General features: G+C 59.7%; 2 protein-coding genes across 7 annotated transcripts; one reads left to right on the forward strand and one right to left on the reverse strand.

The window, feature by feature from the left end:
- The first annotated feature begins 9,540 nt into the window (after nucleotides 1-9,540).
- HOOK2 (hook microtubule tethering protein 2) lies at nucleotides 9,541-20,681 on the forward strand. Of its 6 annotated transcripts, none has more exons than XM_086698967.1 (22): nucleotides 9,541-9,704; nucleotides 10,222-10,307; nucleotides 10,377-10,449; nucleotides 11,389-11,439; nucleotides 11,555-11,687; nucleotides 11,791-11,858; nucleotides 12,209-12,271; nucleotides 12,583-12,663; nucleotides 12,751-12,911; nucleotides 13,000-13,140; nucleotides 14,375-14,576; nucleotides 14,863-14,973; nucleotides 15,082-15,169; nucleotides 15,511-15,580; nucleotides 16,268-16,429; nucleotides 16,528-16,615; nucleotides 16,814-16,848; nucleotides 19,372-19,454; nucleotides 19,543-19,646; nucleotides 19,861-19,971; nucleotides 20,071-20,142; nucleotides 20,226-20,681. In XM_086698967.1, exons 1-22 carry the CDS (start codon nucleotides 9,660-9,662, stop codon nucleotides 20,373-20,375), a joined length of 2,178 nt encoding a protein of 725 aa, XP_086555093.1. In that variant the 5' UTR covers nucleotides 9,541-9,659; the 3' UTR covers nucleotides 20,376-20,681. The 6 variants fall into 6 exon arrangements, 4 of the variants coding, with proteins under 4 accessions (XP_086555093.1, XP_086555095.1, XP_086555096.1 ...); XM_086698969.1 differs by having other exon boundaries at nucleotides 19,546-19,646; XM_086698970.1 differs by having other exon boundaries at nucleotides 16,292-16,429.
- Nucleotides 20,682-21,792: 1,111 nt separating this feature from the next.
- On the reverse strand, nucleotides 21,793-26,474 carry BEST2 (bestrophin 2). The gene is made up of 11 exons (XM_086698973.1): nucleotides 26,323-26,474; nucleotides 26,103-26,201; nucleotides 25,925-25,967; nucleotides 25,589-25,700; nucleotides 25,149-25,382; nucleotides 24,882-25,036; nucleotides 24,221-24,298; nucleotides 23,893-24,045; nucleotides 23,708-23,788; nucleotides 23,362-23,516; nucleotides 21,793-22,882 (listed from the first exon to the last, which is right to left on the reverse strand). Exons 1-11 carry the CDS (start codon nucleotides 26,472-26,474, stop codon nucleotides 22,462-22,464), a joined length of 1,683 nt encoding a protein of 560 aa, XP_086555099.1. The 3' UTR covers nucleotides 21,793-22,461.
- Between the last annotated feature and the right edge of the window lie 115 nt (nucleotides 26,475-26,589).

Here is a 26,589-nt window from a genome sequence, read left to right on the forward strand (position 1 = left end):
TCCGAAGAGGAACCTGGACGTGCGACCCCGGCCGAGGCCAGGGTGCACAGAACTCGCCCAGCCGCCTTGGCCTCCAGTCACTGTACCCCTCTCCCAGCAATGGTTCAGCCCGCGGTGCCCGCAGACGATCACGGAGGCAGGCAGTCCGGGGACGATTCCATTAGCCCGATGGAGGGGGACACACCGGGGCGCGGGGCCTGGTCGCCATGGCAACAGGCCGGAGTCCGCGGGCAGGACTGGGGGCGGGACGGCCCAGGAGTCTCTCCCCGACGCCCCATATAAGGACACAGGAAGGGGTGGGACCAGCGCTGGCCCGGGGCCCCGAGCCAGGACCCGGGAGCCCGGGTATCTGCCAGGTCCCAGGGCGCGCCCGGGCCCCCGGACGGCTAGTCCCGACCAGCCCCGCCGCCGCCCCCGAGGCCCCCACGGCCGCCTCGCTGGGCCCCACCCAGCCGCTCTGGGGCTGCGTCCTGCCGGGCCCGGCCCGGCCCAGCCCGGCAGGTCCCCGCCTGCCCGCGGGCCTGGGTCGGACTTCGCCCCCGGCCCGACAGGGCGCGGAGGGGCGGGCCAATGTCTCGAGGCGCCCCCGGCGCCTGGGCGGGCTGGCACGACTGCCTCCTTCCTCGGGTGGGGTACCCTTCCTTTCCGCCGAGAGGCCCAAGCCCCTCCCCCCACATCCCTAGGGGCCGGAATGCCTCTTCCCTCCAGTGGGCTAGGCGCCCTACTCCTATGTTAGTCTGGGGGTCCGTCAACCATTCGGAATACCTGAAGTTGGGGGTGTCCCTTCCCTCCTCAGGGTGTCTCCTTCATCTCCATCCAGTCCGAGGAGACCAGAAAATCCGAAGGGAGGGAATCTGCGGGAACCCAGTGCCCCTTCCCCGGTACTGTATGGGAGGTTTAGATGGTGAGGCTCCTAGTTAGACTTAAGGTGGGACTTCCAAGCAGTTAGAATGTGTGCCAATAGGAACAACAGGTGAGAAACTCAGTCTCTCCCTCCCTCTCTGAGAGAGAGAGGCCTCTATGTTCTGGAAAGATAGAAGTTTCTTTAGGGTAGGGACAGGCTGAGGGATGGGGGCTAGCCTGCCTTTGTAGGGCAGGCAGAGAGCACAGCAACTATGAGGGAGAGAAGGAAAATGAAAGAGGCAAAAAAGAAACTGAGCTATGTGGGGGCAGGGGGAAGTCCAGCACAGCAGTGGAGTTAGAAAGTAAGGTCCCCTGAGAAGCTAGGGGTATCCCCATCTTTGGAGGGTCCTTGTGACCCCTGGGTGCCCCCTCCCCTCCTCCTCTTGCTTGAACTGCTCCCCTAACCCCACCCCGGGCTCGAGGGAGATTCCAGCGGCTGGCCGCTGAGTCTGGCGGGCTTGCTGCCAGGCCTGTGTCTCCCGCCCATGCTAATAACTGCAGCTGACATCTGGCCGGGCCCTGCGGGGGCGCAGCAGGCAGCGTTGGGGGGCTGGGCAGGTCTGGCCTGAGGGCAGCATCTTGGGAAGCCAGCCTGCAGGTCCCAGAGGCCAGGAGGCCAGAGTGAATCAGCGCTGGCCAGTGCTGAGGTTGCCCATGCCAGGGGAGTCCTGGAGAGAGGTGAGGCTGGCCCAGAGAGGGTCGAGACGGAGGACAAAGATTGGAGCGAGGACAAGTGGATGTATGGGGGCGGGGGGGGGGGTCAGGGCAGGGAGAGATGCCCAGAGAGACAAACCGGGGACAGGGTTAGCGTCATGCAGACTAACAGTGAGACTCAGAGACACTTAAGATAGGCAGACAGACTGTGGAATAATAATTATTATTTTAATAGCTGACACTTAACATGGGCCAGGCACTCGTTGCCCGCTTCCAGCAACCCAGCGAAGTGCATGCGGTTTGTGTTCCCATTTGACAGACAAGAAAACTGAGACAGGGAGGTGAGGAACTTGCCTGCTAACCCCATAGCTACAAGGGCTGGAGTCAGAATAGAACCTGAGCTGTGCGGCTCCACGGTATTAGCCACTATCCTGCGGATTTTCACAACCAGAGAGGTGTTTATGCTGTGCCAACTGTATGTCCGGCTCTGCAGGCCATTTCATGAAGGGTCTCCTTTAATCTGGGGAGAAATGGGAGTTGGGCACAGGGCTGAGGGGTGGGGGTGGGGGCGGGGACAGGCTAGCATGGAGTGGGGTCGGGTTCCTCCACGTACTCGGCATGGGTGTTTGAGCAGGGGGTGGGGATTGGGCCAGCAAAGGAGGGCGGGGGCCCAGCAGAGCTGGTACAGCCGGTTCCAGGCCCCTGCCAGTCTCACCCTTGTGGCCTGGGCACCACCCCCTCACGCCGCCCCACTGGCGCCAAGGCCGGCTGTGAGGAGGGTGTAAGGATAGCCCCCTCCCCCACCCAGCCTGGGTGCCCAAACTGGCAGCTGGGTCCTGCCCAGCCCCTGGGCTTCAGATCAGCATCTGGCTGAGGAGTCTGTGCCCAGACTTCTCCAACGCCCTGGAGCCTGGGGCCTGGGGAGCGGAATAAGGAGGAAGTTCACCCACCCCCACCCACAGGTCTCTCTGGGGCTTTTGGCCTTGAGGGACTTCTCCTTCTTATAAATAGCCTGGTGACCCCCTTGCCCCAGCCCCACTGACCAGCCGGAGCCCTCACCAGGAAACTGGGCCGGGGGCTGCCCGTGAGTCAGCCAGTGGGCAGGCCAGGGCGAGAACCCACAAGTCATAGCACCCAGCCTCCCGCGTCCCTGCCCCTGGGTGTGGACAGACAGCTGGGCAGGAAGAGGCTGAGGATCACGGAGGCCCTCCTCCAGGAACCCCTGGCCTGCCAGCCACCTCCCTCCCCCACCTCTGCGGTTTGGGGGTCCCTCACCCCCTCTCCTGGAGAGGAAGCTTCTGGGTTTTCTTGGAAGCAGGAAGGAGAGTCTGGCTCCTCAGGCTGACTCAGCTGGGCATGAGGGGAGTTTCCCACAAAGCTACTTCTGTCCCCCCGACTGCTGGAAAGGTCTTGGGGGGCCTGAACACGGTAGACATCCTGGGTGCCCCCCTCTACAGGGGATGTGGTGAAAATATAGGCCCACACCCCACCAAGGACTGGGCCTGATGAGCTGGGCCTCCTAGGGGAAGTGACAAACAGCAGGGAGGGAGGGAAGTGGGGGGGGGGGGGAGATGTTTGGAGAGAGGAAGCACCAGGATGGGGGGGGGGCGCGGCGCAGAAACCGGCTGGAAAGCACAGAGCCCCACAGCACCTCAGCACGGTCCAGGAGCGTGTGTTTCTGTTGGGCCGTGGGTCTGCACGTCGCTGGCCTGTCAGGGCGTGTGAGAGTGCGTGTGAGGCCTGCCTCCTCAGTGCATGCGTCGTCTATGTGTTGGCACAGCCCTGCAGGGGTGTGTAGGGACTGTCCGATTTAGGGGACGGGGAGGTGGGTGAGTGTGCATGCATGAAACAGGTTGCATGTGGCCGACCCATGTTGTTTTGGAGTTCACAGGGCCGACCTGTTCACATCTGGGGTGTGTGTGTGTGTGTACTAGCCAACAGGTCCTGTCAGGGTGTCCCTGTGCCAGTGTGTTTACGAATGTCCGGCTGTGGCTTGTTCGTGCCTCTCTGTGTTGGGCGTGACTGTCTGGCCAGACCATGTCTGTAAATATGTCCGTTTGTCTGCTTGCCTCTGTCTAGTCTGTAGGTGGGTCGGACTTGTGTGTGTCGCTGCTGAGGTACTGGGAATCTGCAAGGCTGTGTCTTAGTGTCCTTTGGAGCCTTGGAGGGTGTGGGCAGTGCGGGAGGGTGGCTGGGGCTCTGTGTGATGGCGTATCTGTGTCCTCTCCATAGGCTGAGGTTTGTGTCTCTTGCCTCCGAGTCCCTTTCTGAGCTGGCAGTCTTGGTCGTGTGCGTGTGTGCGCGTGTGTCTCTTTTTCTTGTGTCAGGATCCGACGGTGGCGTGTGTGTGTGTGTGTGTGTGTGTGTGTGTGTGTGTCTAAACATCTCCTGTGCGGCAGTAGAGGTACCTGTGCTGAAAGCGACTGTGTCTTCTTTCTGGGTCTATCCAGATGCGTGTTGCCTGCCTGCGTCCGACATCCAGTTCTTCTAGGTCTCTCTCCTGTCTCGCTGGCCTATCGTGTCGGTCTTGGCGTGAACGTGAGCGTGGCACTCTGTCTACTGGGGTGTGTGCTTCTCGCTGGGAAAGTCAGTGTCTCTCTGTGCGTGTTGCGGTCAGTGTGCCCATCTTGCCTGTGTGCCCACTTGATCTATCCGTCACGCGGGCCCTGCCTGCGGGCTTCTGACCTGCCAGTGTCTTCGCGGGTTGGGCAGCATTTCGGTCTTGCTCCTGAGTCCGCACTCTCACTGCCCTGGGCGTGATAGCTGTCACTGGGTCGGCTTGCCCAGATGTGTGTCTGACCCTGTCAGCGTGTCCCTGCGTGGCAGTCTCTCTGTGGCCAAGGTGACAAGGGTTTGTGTGTCTGGACTGGTCTCTTTCGGGGTGACTGTGTGTGTGTGTAGTCCCTGTGCCACCCCCTCCCCCAAGTCTGGCCTCCCTGGGCCATGTTTACTCTGCCCCCAGCCGATGATTTCTGCCCTGCCCGGGGAGGGGCTGACCCTCCAGTCTGTCCAGCCAGCAGTCCACAGGATGTTCCCCAGACGCTGTCTCCGCCGACATCCCCTCCCTCTGGCCACCCTTGGGTCAGGACCCAGGCGTCCAGGGCAGCGGGGGTGGGGTTGCAGCGTGGGGTGGGGGGGTGGCCTGTCAGGGCCCCGGAATGAGGGTGGGAGGTGGGGAGGCAACGGGCCCAACAGGTTCCGCCTCATTCCTGCCCCGCCTCTCACTTCCTGGGTGCCCGCCTGGGGCAGGGGGTGGACGGGATGAACCCCATGGCCTCAGCGCGCCTGGGTGGGGCACAGCCCGCCCCGCAAGGACTGGCTTCTGCTGGGCACCTTGACACCCAGGCCTGAGAGACAGGAGGAACCTGGGCCCTCCTCTGCCTGCCAGGCCTCCTCCTACTCCTTTGACCAGCTCAGGATGCAAAGCGTCGCCTCTATTATTCACCTAATTCCCACAACAACACAATGGGCCAGGTATAATTATCCCCCATTTTCAGATGGGGAAACTGAGACCGAGGCAGTAATGACCACAGAGGCAGCATTTGAACCCAGTTCTGAATGCTACTCAAGACCCCCCCCCCCCCCCCCCCCCCAGCCAGCTCATCAACCGCCTTCCTTCCCTTCTCTAAAAATGGTACATGTAGGGTGGAGTGTAAACCCAGGGCCCGTGAGGCCTGGCTCAAGGGGGCGCCCGGCTAGCTCTGAGTCAAAAGGGGCCCCTGTTTGAAATGAATAAGAAAACGGCTTTAACCGTTTCGTCGCCACGATGGGCTCTGCCAAAACTTCCTGTGGGCTGGGGGGGGGGGGGGGGAGGGGAGGGGTGGGAGCTGGGTTCCCGGAGGCTTGGGGGGTGGGGGGAGGCACCTCTAGCGACCTTGGCGAGGTCTGGCTAAGAAGACACCATCTGCCCCCATCCCCCGCCGCCCAGCCCAGGGCCCCCTAGAATTTGGTTCTCAGCCCCCACGGCCTGGAGGGGGTCTCAGAGCCCGGAGCCCCCTCCCCAGGGGCCTGACTCACACTCGGGGAAAGCCGCGAAGGGTGAGTCACGTGGGCGGGGATGGGGGAGCAAGGTCGGTTGCGGCCAAGGGACCCCGCGCTGGCCTGAGTCACGCATGCTCCAGCCTCGCTGACCCCAGCCCCCTTCCCCAGAGACCAGGGGCGGGAAGCGCATTGCTGAAGGACTACGGAGCTGCAGAAAGAGCAGGAGGTGGGGGGGAGGCTGGGGGGCGGGGGGAGGAAGCAAGCGCCAGGCAGCGCGGGAAGCTCCGGTTCCCATGGTAACTAGGGGGTGGTCCTCCCAGCTCCAATGGGGGGAGTTCCTCTCTCCGCAGGGACGGCCCCGGTGCGCCGGGGAAGCCCCCGCGCGCTCTGTCGAGGGGCCACTAGTTTCAGGTCCGCCAGGAAGGGGTTAACGGCGGCCCCCTCCCGGGTTTCACCCGCGCCCAAAGCCCCGGGGGGGGCGGGGCTATGCCCCGCGTGGCCAGCCCCCGTGGCCGCCCACGCACACGCGCACGCAGCTAGCCCATCCCCCGCCCCGCGCTCGCACGCACGACCGCGTCGGGCTCCACGCATGCAGCGATCCCCGTCGTGTCTCACGTCACGCACGACGCACGCGCCCCCGCAGTGCCGGGAGGGGCCCTTCCAGGCATAGAGCAGTGGGAGGTGGGGCGTCAGATGCCCACTGCGCACATCTCCGCCTCCGCTGGACGTGGTGTCCCGTGTGACTTTGACACCCCCCCCCACACACACAAGGTCACAAACTCTCTGATGACCCACAGTGTCACACGGACACAGGATACACCTGCCCTACAATGGCACAAGCGTTCAGTAGTATAGCCAAACCCCGCAGCAGACGCGGACAGGGTCACCTGTCATTCTTTGTTTACGGAGACAGACAAGGCCATCTCCATACAGAGGTGGCATATATAGGTATACTCTGATAAGGTCATACCATCACCATCAAGACAAAGTAAGCCACAGATACAAAGTCTTGGACATCAGGACTCCAGTTGCAACACGGCTATGCCTTATCACACAGAGATCGTAGAGGCACAGAGACACATGGTGGGGACAGAAACAACAGCCATGCTGTCTCACGGTCATCACAAATAGGGCACACAAGTCAGAGTCAGACAAACCCACAAGGCCACACACAGGGACACTCAGATTGTCAGGGGGGTGTGGAAAAATCAAGGATATACATGCCAGGGTCATGCTGTCACAGAAAGCCACGTGATGGAGAGAAAGGACATGGTCACACAGAAACACAATCTAAAGCCACACTGAAGTACTGATTGTCACACATTCACTTCTCATACAAAAAAAAAAAAAAAAAAAGACACAGGAATATAGACACAAAGCAAGGTCGCATATAAAGAAGCATTGTGCCCCAGTCCCCATCAGCTTCCCCACTCCTATCAAATCCTAGGTAGTCTGTTGCATAAATTCCTAGAGCCCCAAGACACAAGTGGATGCAGACCCACAATCACAGACCCACCATCTCACACCTACATAAATATGAGCACACTTCACATGGACTCAGACACACACACACACACACACACAAGGAGGAGGACAGGATGGGAGTTCCCGGCCAAATGTCAGTCTTTGGTGCAAAAGGCCTGCCAGGGTCCCTCCTCGTATGGAGCATGGTGTCCACCCAGCAGCTGTGGTCAGCCCTGGGGAAAGGGCATCATTCTCCCAAATGTGTGCACCCAGGGTCCCCGTCCTAGCCCTCATGACTGTGGGTCTCTGCCCAGATGTGAAAGCTGGAGGGGACGGGCCGGGGTCCAGCTGTGGCCGCAGGGAGGGGCTGAGTCACCGGCTTCCCAGCAGTACAACCCAGGCTGGGCCCAGCTGTTCCTGGAAACAGGCAGGAGGGGGTGGGGTCTCCAAACCAGCTGGGGGCTGCCGGCCCCCACCCACACTCTCTGTCCCTACTAATGGAGGCCTCTGGACCATCCCCCAAATTTGGGGGCTCCCTCCACCAAAAATGGAGGTTCGCATCTTTCCGCCAAAATAGGTTTCCTGTCCGGAAACGAGGGCTTGTGACCCCTTTCATTGAATTGAAGATACCCGGATCCCCCCAACAGTGGGATTCCTTACATCCCGTAATAGAGATGGCTGCTCTTCCCTGCCAACATGGGAGCTTCCTTTCCCCACAAACATAAGAATCCCTTCCGCCCCAAATGGAGAGTTAATGGATCCTCTCCCAAATTGAGGCACCCAGACCTTTCCTAAAATCTGGGGACTCGGGTCATTGAACATCTAGAAAGCCCATAATCACATTAGCACAATTCCAGTCCATGCCCCAAATATCTGGTTTCCCACATTTTTCTTATACATCAAGATCCCTGCGGCTTTTGCAAATACTGGGTACCCCACACCAAATATTTGGCGGTCACAGCATGTCTCCCAACGTTGGGCAACCAGGCCCTCCCACAAATATTCCTAGCACCCCATCCTTGTAATAGACGTAGTTCCCGGCCATCGTCCACTTTTACCTGGAAGCAGCGTGGCCCCATTTCCCCCTACTGGCAGCACCCTTTCCTCCGGTGGGTGCGGGAAGGGGGAGCCAGCGGCAGTTGTTCCCACGCCCGCCGGAAGGCAGCCCAGTCCGGAAGCCGGCACTGCCGGCCCTTGTCCCCTTCCCTCCTCCCTCTCACCCCGCTCCCAGGGGTTGGAGGCCGAAAACAACGCGGGAAGGAGATATGGGGGTGTAGACGGGCCCGGGAGGCCCTTGCGTGCGTGCGGCCGCGCTTCTGAGTGGGCTGTAACTGGGTATCTGATGGTACAGTGACTGGGCTGCTGTGACGCGGCGTGGCGGCTCCTGTCATCCTGATCAACCTGCTCCAGAACAGGGTCGCGGGTGCCAAACTCTGGGCTGGAGAGAGCAGCGCCCCTCCCCTCAGACCTAGACCCACCCCCAAAGCAGAGCCCGCCCCTCCCTCCAGGTACAGCTAATAACCTCTAATTACTGGTCATTACCTTGCCCGCCTCGTGGGGGAGGAGCTGCCGGGGGTACTCTGGCGCCAAAGGCTGCGGGCCAGGACTACCCCCACCCCCCACCCTCCCAAAGCCACTTAGAACCTCTGTTAACTCTCCTGCGACCAGGAGTTGAAACAGCTCTTGCCACCTAGAGTCATGGGGAGATTTCAGCCGCCTATGTATGTAAATCGCTTAGCGCAGCGGCTGCACACTGTAGACACTCAATAAATGGTGACTGCGATTTTATTAAATACTATTGTTATCGCTTTCCTTTGAGCCCCCTCCACCGCCAAGGCGGGGTCTCAGAAAAGGCACGTTGCTTCCCCGCAGGCTGCGTTCCTGCAGTCTGCGCGCCCCCTGGTGGGCCTGGGGCACCAGGGAGGTCAGGTCCTGCGATCGGAAGCCGGAGGACCTAAGGGGTTCGGGGCTGGGGAGGGTGGTGCAGGAGAAGCTCTGTGGAAGTGGATCCAGACTGGGCAAGTGTGTCTGTACCTCACCCAAGACCTGAGTCCAGCTGATTCATCCTGCCCTCGACCTAGGATCACGCTCGTGTCCCGTTTACCCCTGAGGCAAGACTCCCAAGTGGTGACTTGGGAAGACCCCCTTTAGGAGCTCTCCTCGAAGTTCATAGAATGTGTTACGGCCTGCCCCTTCCCCGCGCAAATAAAGGCTCCGATCATAAGGTGGTTAGGGGCCAGAATTTCTTCCAGCTGAAGAGAGAGGACGTGAAAAAGTTCGTATAACAGGGTGGGATAGCTCCGCCTCACAAGCGGAGGAATTATCCTGAGGTCTCCGCTACCCTCCCCCAGCCAAAAAGAGCCAAGGAGGAGGGGTAGCGGGTCTGCGCTAGGCATATGCAAGCTTGGCCCAGACTGACCCCTAGCGGCAGGGCGGGCGCCCAAGTGCTGCCCGGATCCAAGATGGCGGAACTGGAGGTATGATCGGGCGCGGGGTGGAGACCACGTGTCTAGGGCGGGGCCTGCGCCTAGGGGGCGGGGCGGGGCGGCGCTCTAGGCCGAGCGGGAGGTCGGGGCTGCGGGTGCTCGCTGGTGGCGGATCAGAAGGCGGTTGCGGTGGCGGGGCTCCGCGGCCGAGGTCGAATCCGATCGGGAGCCATGAGCGTGGACAAGGCCGAGCTATGCGGGTCTCTGCTCACCTGGGTAGGTCGGGGGCGGGGCCAGGGCCAGGTATGCGCCCGCTCTTCTCGCCTGGGAGCCCTGGCCTTGGTTCGTTCTACCCTTCTGTTCTGGGGCTGGGAGGAGGAAAGGGCCTTCGGCCTGCAGGGCGGTTGGACTCTGGCCTGAGCACCCGCCCCTGTCACGTGGCAGGTCTGCGTGGAAAGAACAGGTGAGGCCCCGCCCCTTCGCGGCTGGGTCACGTGGGTGAGGGCACAGGTGCGCTGGCCTGGTCACGTGGGGCCTGTGGGGACCAGGTGACTCGTGGTTCTGCCCTGGCCCGGTGGCGCGGGGTTTGTTGACCAGAAGTGAAGTGAGGCCACGCCCCCTCCAGTCCCAGGTGAGCTGTGGCCACTCCTCCGCGGAGCTGGTTTGCGAAAGCCATAGAGCAGTCCCCGCCAACCGTGTGAGGTTCCCGCTGACCGGGAAAGTCAGCGAAAGAGGAGTGGTTCGATTTTTCCCAGGCCCTAACTGCCCATTGCCCTTTCCTCTTCCTCCCCAGTTGCAGACGTTCCATGTCCCGTCCCCCTGTACCAGCCCCCAGGACCTGAGCAGTGGCCTCGCCATAGCCTACGTGCTGAACCAGATGTGAGTGGGGCTGAGGGGGAGGGTCCCGAAAGGGTCCCCCAGCAGCTCATCCCACCTTCTCGCCCCCAGAGATCCTTCCTGGTTCAACGAGACGTGGCTCCAGGGCATCTCAGAGGACCCGGGTCCCAACTGGAGGCTGAAGGTGACAGGTGGACTCATGACTGGGGGACAGACTGGTGAAGAGATCATCAGGGAAGGCTAAGCTAGACATGTCCTGGGTGATGGGTCAGCCAGACACACGTCCTGGGTGATGCACAGACAACTTGGCCAGGAAGAGAGACAGATGTCTGGTGACCAGCCAACTCTCTTCTTTCATGCTCCTATGGAGCAGGCCTGGGTGTGCCGCAAGGAATGACACAGACAAAAACCTGCACACACGAACATAAACTTCCAGTGGCAATAAGTTCTATGAAGACCACAAAAGCTGGGCCGTGAGAGAGGGCAGCTGGGTGGGTGGTTGGCCCCGATGGGCTGATCTCCATGTGAAATTTGGAGGAACAGGGTTCCAGGCACCGGGAACAGCCAGTGCAAGGTTGGGAAGAAGCCTGGTGTATCGAGGAAAGGCAGGGAGGTCAGAATAGAAAACAAGGGGGGCAGAAATGGTGGATGAGGTCATCAGGAGCGGGGCAGGCTGGGGCAGGGAGATGGATTCTATTTTAAGTGCTACGCAAAGTCAAGGAAGGATTTTAGCAGAGAGGAAAGACAACCTGGCTTGGGATTTAACAAAGCTCCCCCTGGCTGCTTGGAGAGGAATGCAGAGTAGGCAGCGAGAGTGGAAATGGAGACCCGGTTGGTGCAATAATCCAAGTGAGAGATGAAAATGGCGAGGGCCAGAAGGTGGCAGGGCAGGTGGTGAGACGTGATTGGATTCTGGGGACATGTGAACAAGAAAGGCAGGCCACTAGACAGGTCGCCCCTAGGAGGGAGGACAGAGGATGGTACCAAACAGGGATGGAATGACCAGGAATTGGGAAGTGAGGCAGAGGAAAAAAGGCTGGGGCCGACAGATTCAGAGTGGGGGCTGCTCGGCTCCTTCTGGGGGGCTCTGGGACCCTGGACACAAGTCCTTGTACCTCCCTAGGTTAGCAATCTGAAGACAATCTTACAGAGCCTATTGGAGTACTCCCAGGATGTGAGTAACCATAAACAGAATTTAGGAGCTGGGGTTGGGTTGGGAGGAGATGGGTGTCGGTGAGCCCCAATGCCCCCTATTTGCACCCCTACCCCCCCCCCCCCCCCGTCCTCAGGTCCTGGGGCATCCTGTTTTGGAGCAGCACCTTCCAGACGTGAGCCTCATTGGCGAGTTCTCTGACCCAGAAGAGCTTGGCAAGCTGCTTCAGCTGGTGCTTGGCTGTGCCATCAGCTGCGAGAAAAAGCAGGGTACGGGGGAGGGGGTGGTTAGAGGATCCTCAGGGGGAAAACCTGAGAAAATCCTCCTCATCCCGTACCCCCACGTTTCAGTCTTCCCCACCTTGATCCCCAGAGCACATCCAGAGAATCATGACGCTGGAGGAGTCAGTTCAGCATGTGGTGATGGAAGCCATCCAGGAGGTAAGTGGGGGTGCCCAGTGTGGCAAGGAGCTTCAGGGGAGGAGACATCAGGGCAGAGGCAACTGGGCATGGGCTCTGCCCTGGTAAGTTGTGGGCTCTTCCTGGAACTCAGTTGGCCAGATGCCCCTGTCTCAGGTGTCTGCCAGCTTGAAGTCACCAGTTAGCACCCTCAAAGGACCCAGCCTCCCTGCTGGATACACTGCGGGAGGGCAGCCTCTAGATAGGGGTTATTGGGGAGAACTGGCTTTGGGTGCAGGAGGATTGAGAGGTCCGGAGGCTGGATTGTAGAAGCTTTAAAGGCCACACTCAGAGGGCCCAGCTCATCTCACTGTCCTCCCACCTTGCTCCAGCTGATGACCAAAGACACCCCCGACTCCCTGTCACCAGAAACATATGGGAATTTTGATAACCAGGTAAGAGGCGGGGGACCTTGTTAAAGGCCCAAATCCATCACTGATTCTCAGGGCTGCCTAAGGAGGAGGAACTTGTCCTTACGTGTGTAAACCACCTCGATCCCTCAGGGTCCTAGCCTGTTCCCTCGCCAGGTCACCAGTGTCCCCACATCACCTTTCCTTGAGTCCCCTGGGGTCCGAGCCCTCCGTTGGATCTTGAGAGTTTCTTGGCTCCTTTCTGCCACTAGAGACGCCAGCCTCCCTTCCCCCAGTCTCCTCCCGTGGACTCCTGACTTCCTTGCCCCTCCCCGCCCCCCCCCACCCCTCCCCAGTCCCGAAGGTACTACTTCCTGAGTGAGGAGGCCGATGAGGGGGATGAGCTGCGGCAGCACTGTCTGGACCTGGAGCGGCAGGTGAGGTTGAGGCTGGCGGAGAGGGAGCGCGGGTTGCTTGCCTCCTTCCCTTCCAAACTCCAGCTCATCTGCGCCTCCTGCTGGCAGCTGGTGCTCCTGTCCGAGGAGAAGCAGAGCCTGGCACAGGAGAACGCGGTGCTTCGGGAACGGGTGGGCCGGCCAGAGGGTGAGGGTGCCACTGGCCTCACTGCTAAGAAGCTGTTGCTGCTGCAGTCCCAGCTGGAGCAGCTGCAGGAGGAGAACTTCAGGTGCGGCGAGCCGGGGTTTGGGCCCCAGGCCAGGGGATTGGCGTGGGCCCAGCCCCCTCGAGTGCCCCCTCCTTCCCTACCCCTCCAGGCTGGAAAACGGCAGGGAAGATGAGCGTCTGCACTGTGCCGAGCTGGAGCGGGAGGTCTCTGAGCTGCAGCAGCGGAACCAGGCACTGACCAGTCTGGCCCAGGAGGCGCAGGCCCTGAAGGATGAGATGGACGAGCTGCGGTGAGTGGTGGGCCCCTGGGTCCCCCCTGCCTACTGTCGTTGCCGCAGCGTCCCTCTGATGCCATAGTACCTCAAAACCCCCCCAAATGCCCGGTGAACCCTCCCAGTGTCCCCTAGACTCCACAGTGATGGTGCAGTGGGCGGAGTTTTGAGCTGGGCCTGGGGGTGGGGGGGTGGGAACCAGGCAAGGGCAAGGCCGCAGGAGCAGGTTAGAACATTCATAAAGGATGAACTCCCCCACCCCAGTTCTTGCCCTTTCTGCATCTTGCTTTCCCACAGTCTCGCTTTCAGGAATGTTCTAACCTGCCCTGTAGCTCCGCCCTTGCCTGGCTCCACCCCCAGGCCCAGCTCTTGAACCCCACCACACCATCCTGGATTCCACCATGTCCTCTGGGTGCCACCAAGATCCCTGCTTCTATGGTGCCCCCCAGGACCTCATAGTGTGCCCTTTTGAGCCCACGTTATATTCCCCAGACATTGTAGCATCCCCACGACTCCAGCTACCAGCCCCCCGCCCCTGCTCCAGTGCTGGCCAGGGGCCATCATGCCCCAGGATCCCGTTGTGCCCTCCAGGACCCCAGATGCGATAACTTTGCCACCCCCTTCTTCACCCATCTGTGCCCCTCATGATAGGACATTTCCTTCTCGTGACTCCACAGCACGCCTGCAATCCCAAAGCACTTGGTGGGTCCCCCCAACACCCACTCCCTCGACTTCACTGTGTCTTCTGTAACCTCTAAAGGCTCTCCTGTTACCCCAGCACCCCTGTAATGTTAGAGTGTCTAGAGAATCCCTACTGCATCTTAAAGGACCACATAGCTCTCTGCCCTGAAGGACCTCACCGTGCCTTCATTTGATCCCATAGCCACCTCGTAACCTCAAAGTGTCCTTGAGGGCTCCTCAGAGCCTCTGGGCCCCATCATTCCCCCTGTAACGCCTCAGTCATTCTATTCACTCCCGCCCCTGAGGAACCCTGATTATGACCCTGGGCTAACAATTGATACTTAGGGCTCCCTCTGCGCCCCCTAAAGACCCCTCCCCCCCCAAAAAAAAACACCAGGCCCTGGCTGGCTCCTGACCCTCATGATCCACCACCTTGAACCCCTACATCCCCAGGTGACATGACACCTTCCCCTACCCGGGGGGGTGGGGGGTGGGGGGGGTGGTCCTCAGATCCAAGCTGAACCTTGACCGCAGACCCAGGCCTCCTCTCCCGACTTGCCTCCTCCCCCAGGCAGTCCTCTGAGCGTGCCGGGCAGCTGGAGGCCACGCTGAGCAGCTGCCGGCGCCGCCTGGGTGAGCTGCGGGAGCTGAGGCGGCAGGTGCGGCAGCTGGAGGAGCGTAACGCGGGCCATGCCGAGCGCACGCGGCAGCTGGAGGACGAGCTACGCCGGGCCGGCTCACTGCGTGCCCAGCTCGAGGCACAGCGACGACAGGTGCGGCAGGGATCAGGGCAGAGCCCGGAGGGCGTGGTGCTCTAGGCCGCTGGACCCCTCGCCCCTTTCGCTTTGGTGGGCCCTCAGCGTGGTGCTGAGCCCCTAGCCTCCCCCCTCGTTTATATGTAGGTAACGCCCTTCAGGCAGGCCAGCTCCTCCCTAGGCTTGTAAGCCCCGCCCCTCCAAGTTCGCTGGGTCTGGTCCCGCGGGGCCCAATGCCTTCACCTTGTATTCAGTCCCTGCCCCTCCTCCAAACCCCGCTTTCTCACCCCTCCTCGGTGTTCAGGTTCAGGAACTTCAGGGCCAGCGACAGGAGGAGGCCATGAAGGCCGAGAAGTGGCTATTCGAGTGTCGAAACCTGGAGGAAAAGTATGAGTTGGTGACAAAGGAGAAGGAGGTGAGGCTGAAGTCCCGCGTCCAAGCCCCACCCTGTCCATCTTAGCATAGCCCAATCCCCAGGAAGCCAACCCTGCCTCAAGTGGCGTCTTGCACCCCGTCCCTCCAGCGGCTGCTGGCAGAGCGGGACTCCCTGCGGGAGGCCAATGAGGAGCTGCGCTGCGCCCAGCTGCAGCCTCGGGGGCTGACCCAGGCCGGTGAGTTGGAGGCCTGTCATCCTAAGGGCCTGGGGCGCGGGTAGCCTAAGGTGCCGTTAGGGCAGACAGAAAAGGTGTCCCAGGCCTTGTCCAGGCCGGGGGCAGATCTAAGCCACCTCGGAGACAGGCTAGAACGGAAAGAAATGGCAGGGGCCGTCCCCGGGGATCAGGGCAAACTGGGGGCAAGCATCACCGCCCGCTGTCAGGTTGGGGGGTGAGGCTTATGTTAACCCAGTCTTTTGGTCGAACTTGAGTCCTCAAAGATGACTCTTGGAAAGTGAACCCTAGGGATGGGGGCAGGAGCTGTGCAGCAACCTGAAGACATTTCTCACACTCTCCAGACCCTTCGCTGGATCCCACCTCACCAGCTGTGGAAAACTTGGCAGCAGAGATCCTACCTGCGGAGCTGAGGTATCCTGGGGTCGCTCCGAGGTCTAGCTGCACCCAGAGCTCACCCTCAGCTCCGCCCCCAGTGCAGGCACCTACTACTAGCCTGGCCTGCTGTGTTGGGTTCCCAAGTCCTCCCCTGGCTCCTAGGCCCACTCACTCCTAATTCTGCCCTTAGTTGGCCGGAGCTCTAGCGCTATTGCCTAGAGGCAAGCCCTCTAGCCCCAGCTTGCCTCTCCGGGATCCATCCTCACTGCACAAATTAGGTCCAACCCATCTGGCTCCACCCACCGAACAAAAAATCCTACCCTCAGCCCTGCTCACCGCCGGACTCTGCCCCCAGGGCATAGCCCTGTCCTCAGTGTAGACCCTGTTAGGTGCAGTGCCCTCTGTCCTGCCCCGATGAACTCCCCCACCCCAGTTCTTCCCCTTTCTGCGTCTTGCTTTCCCGCAGTCTTGCTTTTGGGAAGGTTCTAACCTGCTCCTGTAGCCCCGCCCTCGCCTGGCTCCACCCCCAGGCCCAGCTCAAAACCCCGCCCATTTTGGTTCCCCAGCGCTCTGCCCACCCACGCCTAGGCTGGGTCCCCAGTACTCTGACCCTTCCCTAGGATCTAACGGGGCTCTTCCCCGGGGCTCTGTCCCTCTGCTAGCCCTGTCCGCCCAGTCTCCCCGCCAGAGCCCCGGCAGGCCTGCGGGCTGACCTGTCTCCAGCCCTGCTCACTCCCCGGTCGGCAGGGAGACGCTCCTGCGGCTTCAGCTGGAGAACAAGCAGCTGTGCCAGCAGGAGGCGGCCTACCGGGAGCGGCAGGAGGAGCTGCAGCGCCACCTGGAGGAGGCCAACCGCGCGCGCCACGGGCTGGAGACGCAGCTGCGGTGAGGACCTCTGGGGGGGGGGCGGGTCCGCGTGGAGGGGGCGTGGGGTGCGGGGCGGAGGGCGGGCGCAGGCACTGAGCGGCCCCGCACTCCTGCAGGCTGAACCAGCAGCAGCTGTTGGAGCTGCGGGCCCAGGTGGAGGACTTACAGAAGGCCTTGCAAGAGCAGGGGGGCAAGACGGAGGATGTGAGTGCCCACCTCCTCCCTGCCTGGCCCTCCCTCGTGCCCCCCAGTAACCCTCCTCTCTCTCCTCCCTGCTGCTCGATGCCCCCTGCAGTCCATCGTAAGTACCGTGGGCCCAGGGTGGCACCCTCTACCCTCACCCCAAGATGGAGTTGGGACGCCTGGACCCCCCATTCACCCAGTGCCTGTTCTCTCCCCCAGTCCACCCTACTGAAGAGGAAGCTGGAGGAGCATCTGTGAGTCCCAGAGGGAGGGCACTCGGGTGGGAGGAAAGTCTGGGGCACAGGTGCGGGGGACACTGGGTGTCTTATGAGGAGAAGCAGTAAGCCAAAACATAGAAGGTTCAGATCAAGTAGGGTCTCATGAGCCAAGGGAAGGAGTAAGAACTGTTTCGGGGGAACAATGGGGAGCCATGGAGGGAATTTCAGTAAGGTAGCATGACCAAATGACAGTTGCCTTTTACTTTTTCATTTCATTTTATTTAAATGTTTATTTATTTTGAGAGAGAGAGAGAGACAGAGCATGAGCAGGGGAAGGGCAGAGAGAGAGGGAGACACAGAATCCGAAGCAGGCTCCAGGCTCTGAGCTGTCAGCACAGAGCCCGACGTGGGGCTCGAACTCACGAACTGTGAGATCATGACCTGAGCGAAGTTGGGTGCTCAACCGACCGACTGAGTCACCCAGGTGCCCCCTTTTTTCACACACAAAAAAAAAAAAGGAAAGAAAGAAAGAAAGAAAGAAAGAAAGAAAGAAAGAAAGAAAGAACCTAAACTGGGGGCTCCTGACTGGCTCAGTTGGTAGGGTCTGTGACTCCTGATCTCAGGGTCATGGGTTCGAGCCTCACATTGAGTGCAGAGATTAGTAAAAATTAAAGTAAACTTAAAAACTGTTTTGGGGTAGGGCGCCTGGGTGGCTCATTGGATTAGACATGCAACTTAGGCTCAGGTCATCATCTCACAGTTCATGAGTTTGAGCCCCATGTCCGGCTCTATGCTGACAGCTCAGAGACAGGAGCCTGCTTCAGGTTCTGTGTCTCTGTGTCTCCCTCTCTCTCTGCTCCTCCCCTGCTCATGCTCTGTGTCAAAATTAAATAAACATTAAAAAAATTTTTAATAAAAAAATATTTTGGGGTGCCTGGGTGGCCCAGTTGGTTAAGCACCCAACTCGGTTTTGGCTCAGGTCATGATCTCACAATGATGAGATTAAGCCCCACATTGGGCTCTCCACTGACAACACAGAGCCTGCTTGGGGTTTTCTCTCTCCCTCTCTCTCTGCATCTCTCTCTCTCAAAATAAATAAATAAACTTTGAAAAATTAAAAAAAAAAAAAAAACTACCTTAAGTAGCTATTACATTCATACCTTACAAACCAAAATATAGGGTGCCTGGGTGGCTCAATTGGTTAAGCATCTGACTTCGGCTCAGGCCACGACCTCATAGTTCATGAGTTCGAGCCCTACATCAGGCTTTGCACTGACAGTGCAGAGCCTGCTTGGAATTCTCTCTCCCTCTCTCTCTGCCCCTATCCTGCTTGCTCGCTCGCTCTCTGTCTCTCAAAACAAATAAATTTTATTAAAAATAGATATATAGAGATCTATATACTGAGCAATATAGAGAGAAGGGGTATACCTCTTAGTCCCCCCATTGACTCAGTTTCCACCCCACCCCCATTCATATTAGTTTATTACAACAATCCTTACAAAGTTTTTTAAGCACATGCAAATGAATATGAATATACATTTTTATTCTGATTCCTTAGTTACGTGAAAGGTAACGGGCTATCTGCTAGTCTGCACTTGGCTTCTCCTCCTTAAGAAGACGGCTGGGGAACGTCGCCATATGAATCGGTTTTTGTTGCCTTTGTCAACTGGGGGTCCATGGGGAAATCGGGCCTTCCAGAAAATGACTTGTGTGACCCATCTCAGTTCCACCAAGGATGGAGTGTAGCCTGCGCCCACCAGGAGCACGGAAAAAGTTATTTCCTTACAGAGGATGGATATATGGAAACATTAGGGCTTGATTCACCTGTAAAATTCCAATCCAGAAGGGCTGGCCTGTAGCCTTTTTTTGCGAAGGGCTTCACGTGTTTAAGTCATCCTAGGTATCTGCGATTGCCAACAGTGCAGCAGAGTAAAACCTTGCACACGCCTCATTTCGCTTGTGTGCGAATTTATCACGAAAGTGGAAATGGTGGCTCAGAGGGCACGTGCCTTGGTAACCTGAGACATAGCCCAGGTTTCTCTATTAGGTCTTTCTACTATGTTCCATATCCAGTGCACGAAAATAATAATAATAATAATCTCACTGGCAGGGGGCGTTATCAGATCCTTCGGCTTTTGCAGCATGCAGCAGAACTGTAGTTTTTTTACCTGGCGTTTCTTTTGGTCGGAAGACATTTGCCTGCTAGAAAGATCCCTGGCTGCTGGGTGGAGAAAGGAATTGAGATTGAGTGCAGAAGAGGCCGGCGAGGGGTGATGGTGCCCGTGCCAGTAGGCGGGCCGGGGCACGGAGAGAAGTGGACACACGGCGGGGCTGGCCCAGGGGCCACCGGACCAGGGGGTGGGGAAGGTTGTGACTCCAGCGGCTGAGCAGATGGTGGGACCAGGGCACGCGGCTTCTGTGCTCGGGGCGTGGGGCACACAGAGGGATCTCTGCAGCCGGGCAGGCGCGTGTTGGCCGGCTGGGTAGGCTGTGGCCACCGGTGGGAGGAGGGAAGGGGGCCCGGAGGTCAGCCTGTGGCTCCCCTTCCTCCGTCCGCAGGCAGAAGCTGCATGAGGCAGATCTGGAGCTGCAGCGGAAGCGAGAGTATATTGAGGAGCTGGAGCCCCCCGCTGACAGCAGCAGTGAGTGGGCCTCAGCGGCTGCGTGGGTGGGGGGGGTGGCCAAGCTTGGCCGGGAGCTGAGGGGTCACCTCGCCCCCCCCCCCCCCAGCAGCCCGGCGTATCGAGGAGCTGCAGCACAGCCTGCAGAAGAAGGACGCGGACCTGCGGGCCATGGAGGCGCGGTACCGCCGCTACGTGGACAAGGCACGCACGGTGAGGACACTGGGTGCTCCGTGGGCCTCCTGCCGAGGCTGTCGTGCCTCCCGCCAGCGTGCACCCCTGTGCCCTCCACTTCCGCCCTTGTCACACCCCATCGTATCGCAGACTCCTGCACCACCGCCATGAGCCGTCACCCTGAACACGGCCCGACACATCCAGGGGCCTGAAAGGCCAAGGCCACCCTGGCTGTGTCTTCCCCGACCCCTAGGTCATACAGACCCTGGAACCCAAACAGCGGCCACCCGGAGGTGCACCCCCAGAACTTCACACCCTGAGGACGCAGCTCCGGGAGCGGGACGTCCGCATCCGACACCTGGAGGTGGGTGTCCTCATCCCTTCTCGCTGTCGCTGCCCACCCCGCCCGCCCCCCACCCCCACCCCAGCATATCCGGGCCCTTGACTCTTGCCTGTTTGGCAGATGGACTTTGAGAAGAGTCGAAGCCAGCGGGAGCAGGAAGAAAAGCTGCTCATCAGTGCCTGGTACAATATGGTGAGTGCTCGTCCCCACGGCCGGAGTACTAGGGTGTGCCGTGGGCTCACTCGACCCCAACCGTGCCCCCTTCCTCCCTCCAGGGCATGGCTCTGCAGCAGCGAGCTGGGGAGGAGCGGGCACCTGCCCATGCCCAGTCATTTCTGGCACAGCAGCGGCTGGCCACCAACACTCGCCGTGGCCCGCTGGGACGTCTAGCATCCCTGAACATGCGTTCCACTGACAAACACTGATGGACCTCAGGATCCTGCCCCTGCCCAGCCAGTCAGGGCTCAGCGCCCCCTGGGTCCCCTCACCTCACACGAGGCCCAGCATCGGGAAGGCCTCAGTCAGCTGCTTGAGAGTCTGGAGGTCATGACTTCTGCCCTTTGTTCCCTCAGCCGGGGCAAGAGTGCAGGATAGGGCAGGAGGCAGGGATAGGCCTGTTCTTTTTAGCAATGTGATTCTTATCCTTGATTTTCAACCTGGGGTTAATGAGATGCCAGGGGAGAGAGTGATTTTATATTTGGGAAGACAAATAATAAACATTTTCAATCTGCCCTGGCCGGACTCTGGGCACTGAGGGGAGGGAGAGAAGATGGGCCAGGGACTCAAATCATTGCTTTTAGAAAGGCCTGGCTTGTGTTCTTCCTAAAGCACGCGTGACGGATAGTACACACGGGGAGGTGAGAGTCATGTTTGTGTCTGTGTAACTGCAGGTGTGGTAGTTTTTCAGGAAGCTTCGGACAAAAGTCCCTGCCTTATGAAGCTGTCATTTCTAATGAAGGGAGACACACAATAAACAAAATAGATGAAGGGAAAGTTTGATGTGAGGAGTGCCGCAGAGAAAAATACAGCAGACAGAAGTGATGGGATGGAGGATGTGGATTTGGGAGGTGGTGGTTTTAAGTAGAAGTCCCACAGAAGAGGCCTTACCAAGGAAGTGAGATAATTTAAGTAGCGACCTAAAGGAGGTGAGAGAGGGGCCATGTAGGTATCTGGGAAAGAATGACCCAGGTAGAGGGAACAGCACATGCATGAGGCTCTGAGATGAGGCCTTGCTTGGTGAGAAGGCCAGTGTGGAGTGAATGAGGGAAAGGGAAAAGATGTGAGGGCAGGGAGGACTTTAGCTTTTATTCTAAGGGAGATGGGAGCCATGGAGGACTCTAAGGGAAGGAGGGACATTACGTGACTCAGGTGGTCACAGGGTCTCGGGCTGCTGTGGAAGAAACAGCCTGGGGGGTGGGGGTTAGGGCCAGAGCTGGGAGACCAGGGCAGAGAGATCAGTGGTCTAGGTGGGTAGGTGGGTGACACTGGGGGCTCTGGCTAAGGAGGGGGTCCTAGAAGAATGGGAAATGGTTGGATTGCGGATACAGTTGGAAGGCCGAGCTGATAGGATTTGCTGCTGGGTTGACGGGTGGGGGGAGTAAGAGAAAGAGTTGAAGAAGGCTCTTTTTTAATGTTTATTTTTGAAAGAGAGAGCATGAGTGGGGAAGGGGCAGAGAGAGAGAGAGAGGGGAACACAGGGTCAGAAGTGGGTTCCACACTGACGGCAGAGAGCCCAATACCGGGCTCAAACTCTCGAACCATGAGATCCTGGTCTAAGCCGAAGTTGGACACTCAACCGATAGAGCCACCCAGGTGCCCCATGACTGGAGTTCTAAATTCAGGGGTCATCAGCATAGGACTGAATTAAGACCTGGGCTCTGAAGGGATATCTGAGAATGCAGGGACTTGGGGCAGAGGTGGCCTGGGGAATCATAAAACAGGAGTGGCAAGAAGGCTGTGGTCTTAGGACTGCCTGGTACGTTAATGAATGAGTAAAGGCATGGACACTGATGGGAGCATTTCGAGGGCAGGGGGTGACCAAAGAATCTGGAAGAATTCTCAACTCTTATTTAGCCTAATACCTGGCAGGAAAAGTCAGGCTAATAGTGTTCGGTCAAAACCACTAACATTTTATTGAGCACCTATTATGCACCAACACTTTGAAGCCATCATTTCATTTCATCCCCATAACTCAGTGAGGTAGGCACTCACATCTCCATTTTAAGGAAAGAATAAAGGCAGGGCAGGCTGATCGAGGCCTCTCAGGCAGGGGAGGGAGGGAAGCAGAACTGGGGGGAAGGATGAACTGTTCAAATAAGCTGGCCCAGTGCCTGGCCCACACGAGGCATTCCAAAACCTAGGGTCAGAGGTGAAGACTGGCGCGCAGGAAGCGGGAACCCGTCAAAGTCGGATAGGTGGAGTCCACATGTGGCTTACGCAGACCCAGACTGCTGCCTGCGTGCCCTGTCGGGGTTTGTGTCCCTGTCCTTGGGGATCCAGTGCCTGCGGATCTCAGGCCAGACTCTCCTCCTCCTCGCCAATGGGGCTGGGCAGCCAGGGTGGAGCCGGTCCCCGGGGCGCCGGCATAGGCACAGTGGTGAAGGGCTCGGCGGGCCCGGGGATGGGCAGTTCCGGGCCAGGGGGGACCTCCGACTCCGGCTCCCGCAAGCCGGTGTCGAGCAGCGGGTCCCCGCAACCGCATTCCGGGGCCGCGCCGTCGGGGGCGCCTGCGCACGCGCAGCTGGCGGCCGTGGACGTTTCCGACACGCAGCTGTTCTTGCGGCGCAGCAAGGACAGGCGCCGGCCCAGCAGGCCTCCTGCGGCCATGCCCGCACCTACCGGCAGGAGGCGCTGCAAAAAGTCACCATGTGCCTCGCCCAGCGGCGCGTCCACGCCGTCCAGCCTTTGGAACTGCATGTCCTCTTTGGCCAGCCTGTCGAACAGTGGATCAGCGTTGCCACCTCGCTCCTCTCCTGCACTGACAAAGCTGAGACGCGGGCACGCTGCTCTTCCTGCCTCCACCCACCCCTTCGTCGCACTTATCCCCAAAAGACCTCGGCCCTGTACCAGAGCGCCTGGTTTTAGCCTCTGGCTTTGGCTAAGCTCGAATTTAGGTCTTAAAGCCTCAGTTGTGACTGCCGCGTCTCTGGCCCAGCCTCTGGCCGCCAGTCCTGTCCTCATAGACCTTAGCCCTTAGCTCGGCCCCCAATTAGTGGCGGGGTCCCAGACCTTGACCCAATTCCCTGCCTCCTGCCCCCATCCTAGTCCTCACAGACTTTAGGTCTTAGCCCCGAATCTCCAAGCTTAGCCTTTAGCCCTGTCCTGGCATCCCAGAGCCCCTTCGATCAGATCCTCCCCGCAGAGCCATAGGCCCCGCCTCCAAGAGGCCCCCCACCCGTCCAGCTGGCTCACGTGATATCAAAGGTGGAGCCCTGGAAGGAGGGCTGTTGCAGCAGGAACGCGGTGGCTGCAGTATAGGGGGCTCGAGCCTCGGCTGCGTCCCAGTACAAATCCTTCTCCAGCATGGCCAGGTCGTCGTACATCTCGTCCACGGCCAGCATTGACACCTGTGGGCGCCGACATGCGGGGGCAAAGCGCGGGCACCTCCGGGTGGACCCCTCTCCCCGCCCCCAGGATGCGTTAGGACTGTGGTGACCAAAGAAAGAAGGCCGGTTCAGGGTCCGGGCCGGAGTAAATCTTGGCGAGGGTGGGGCCAGGGTTCCTGTGGGAACTCGGGATGGACGCAACCGAGTCTTACCTGGAAGTTGCGGTCGATCAGAAAGTTGGTCTCAAAGTCATCGTCGTCCTCACCGAAAGGATTGATGAGCTGCTCGGCTACCTGAAGGGGGAGGGGGTAGCTAGGCAGAGTCCTGAGAACCCTGCCTGTCCCACCCTGGGAGTCCCTCCCTCAGGGCCACCCCACCCCACCCCACCCCACCCCACCTTGAGCCAGCCGGCATAGAAGAAGAACTGTAGCAGGGTGAAGATGGGGACGCACAGGTCCAGGTTGTGACCCTGGTAGCCCTGAGCCGGGTCCAGGAACTGGCGACCGATGAGGCAGGCCAGGAAGTAGCTGTACACAGCGATGGTGACCACCTGGGGGCGGGGCGGGTTACCAGGTCAGGGTTCTCCCAGTCTCAGGAGGGCTTGGAGAGACCAGGACTAGGGTGGGACATCACTGACACGGGGTCTTAGCTGGTCCTGTTTTGCCGTGAGACCAGTGGGTCAGGGCCTCTGATGCCAGATTTAAACGGAGGCACGGTGGGGTTACCTGGGTATAGACAAGGGGTACGCTGATCCAGTCGTAGTGAAAGAGCATCCCACACTTGCCCCGAAACACAGTCAGCTCCTGGGTGCAGATACAAGTCGTGAGAGGGCCTGAATTGTGAGCTCACACTTGGGGATCAGGTGTGGGTACTCGGGATGGAGGTGAGTGATTACCTGGTGGCATGTGGGTGGGGGCTTCAGGTCTCCAGGGGGAACATTTAAATTTTTAGCTTTTTTGTGAGGCTTTTTTTCTTTCTTGAAGTTTATTTATTTTGAGAGGCGGAGAGTGCAAGCAGGGGAGGGGCGGGGGGAGAGAGAGAATGCCAAGCAGGCTCCACGCTCTCAGCACAGAGCCCGACGTGGGGCTCAGACTCACAAACTGAGATCGTGACCTGAGCGGAAATCACGAGTCCACGATTAACCCACTGTGCCACCCAGGCGTCCCTCCAGGGACAGACATTTAGTGGTGAGGGTACATCTGGGGTAGGGGGCACTATGTGCCTAGGATTCGGCCCCCTAGAGATAAGTGTGCACCTGGGGGCTGCTTGGTAAGGGTGTTGGGAATCTGCCTCACGGGTGGTGCATGGCAGGTCGGCATCTGACACAATTCCAGGGAGGTACAATTTCCCTGGAAGTTTCTATGAGTGACCTCCCGGCGGGCCCACCTCCAGCAGCAGTTTAAGGGCGCTGTTGTCGCGGATGCGGCCCTCGCGCCGGGCCTGCGCAGCCAGGTTGGAGAACCAGACGCAGGGCACCCAGTACTTGTTGTAGGACGAGTTCAAGTTCTCGAACTTCTTGCGCTCCTCGCGGGTCATAAACCCTGAAGCGGGGGGGGGGGGGGGGGGGGGGGGAAGTCCGGGGTTACTCGCCCCGCCTCCCGTCCTGGCCCCGCCCCCGGCCCGCCCCGCCCCCGCTTCGGGCAGGAGCCTCACCCGCCTCCACCACGTGGTCTATGGTGGGGAAGCGCTTGAAGACCGCGGTGCTGACCGAGCGCAGGATAAGCACGGCTGAGAGCCCGGCGTAGCGCATGAGCGTGCGCCGGTAGAGGCGGCCTCGCTCGTCGCGGCCGTGCACTGTGCCTGCCACCACGCACATGAGCGCGTCGGGCAGCGGCATGCATAGGTACTGGTTCCACCAGCGGTGCACCACCAGCGTCACATAGAAACCTGCGGGACAGCCGGGAATGGGGGCGCTCAGTGGGGATACTCGAGCCGGGTCGTGGGAAGAGGGATGATAGGGGGTCTGCATCAGAGACACCAGGAAGGCTCATCACCAGACCTTGAGGGGCCACCTGGGTTGGGAACTCGGGGGTCAAGCCCTGAGTTTAGAGGGTCTGGAGCAGGCTGGGTCCTCCCGGCCACTTGATTGTCACCTGGGACATGGGATTGGGATCTCAGTATGGAGGTGGGGACACATGCCTCTGTCAGGGGCACATAGGTCGTCGCTCTGGCCACAGGGAGCCACTTGGTTGGGAGCATGGGGACCTGAAAACGCGAGGCTGGAGCCACGTTAAGTTACTGACTTGTCAGAGGAATGTCCTCCAGGCTGGAGTTGAGAGGATGGAGTCATATGGGGTCACTGTGGGGGGGGGGGTCCCTAGGGCCCAGGACATGTAGGGAGCCACTAGTAGTCTCATGCAGACACAGGTGGGAGACCCTGAGATGACCAGGGATAAGCCTATGGGTGACACGGAACTCTAATGGCTTACTGTGACCAGGTGACATCCAAGGTCTCTGGAATTGGGGCCACACCTGGCATGAAAGATGCAGAAATGGGGAGGTTTGAAGGGTTAGAGGGGGGCCCCAGAGGAATAGGAAGGGGGGGTCTCCCAAAGGCTTGGGAATGGGTTTCTCAGTATTAGGGGAATGGGGAACTCAGGAGCGAACGCACCCAGCACGAAAGAAACCGGGATGAGACTGGCATACTGGTCACAGTAAATGACGAGCTTCTCGAAGTAGCGCTTCTGCTCTTCAGTCAGCACGAAGCTGCGAGGGAGGGGGGCACGGGGTCACAGGCGAGCCTCCCTCCGGGGACCACCCAAGGCCCCTCCCTAGTCCCCTCTGGCTGGCACTCCCCACCCCCACCCCCACCCCAGGACCACCTCACCGATAGGCGGCACTCAGCGCCATGTAGAGCCCGAGGAAACAGAGCAGCTCGCGCCACAGAAGTTTGTAGATGCTCCCGCGCCACAGCAGCAACAACTTCGAGAAGCCGCCGAAGCGCGCGTTCGCCACGCGGGCTGTGTACGTGACGGTCATTGCGGCGCCAAGCCGGTCGCGCGGGAGGAGGGGGGGGCCGGACCCGACCCCAGGCTGTGGGCGGAGGAACGGGGGCCCCAGGAGGGGGCCGGGGGGCTGCGGGCAGGGGCAGAGA

Source organism: Puma concolor, chromosome A2 (assembly GCF_028749965.1).
Source record: "Puma concolor isolate L17-30 chromosome A2, mPumCon1.1.hap2, whole genome shotgun sequence".
Taxonomy (NCBI): Eukaryota; Metazoa; Chordata; class Mammalia; order Carnivora; family Felidae; genus Puma; species Puma concolor.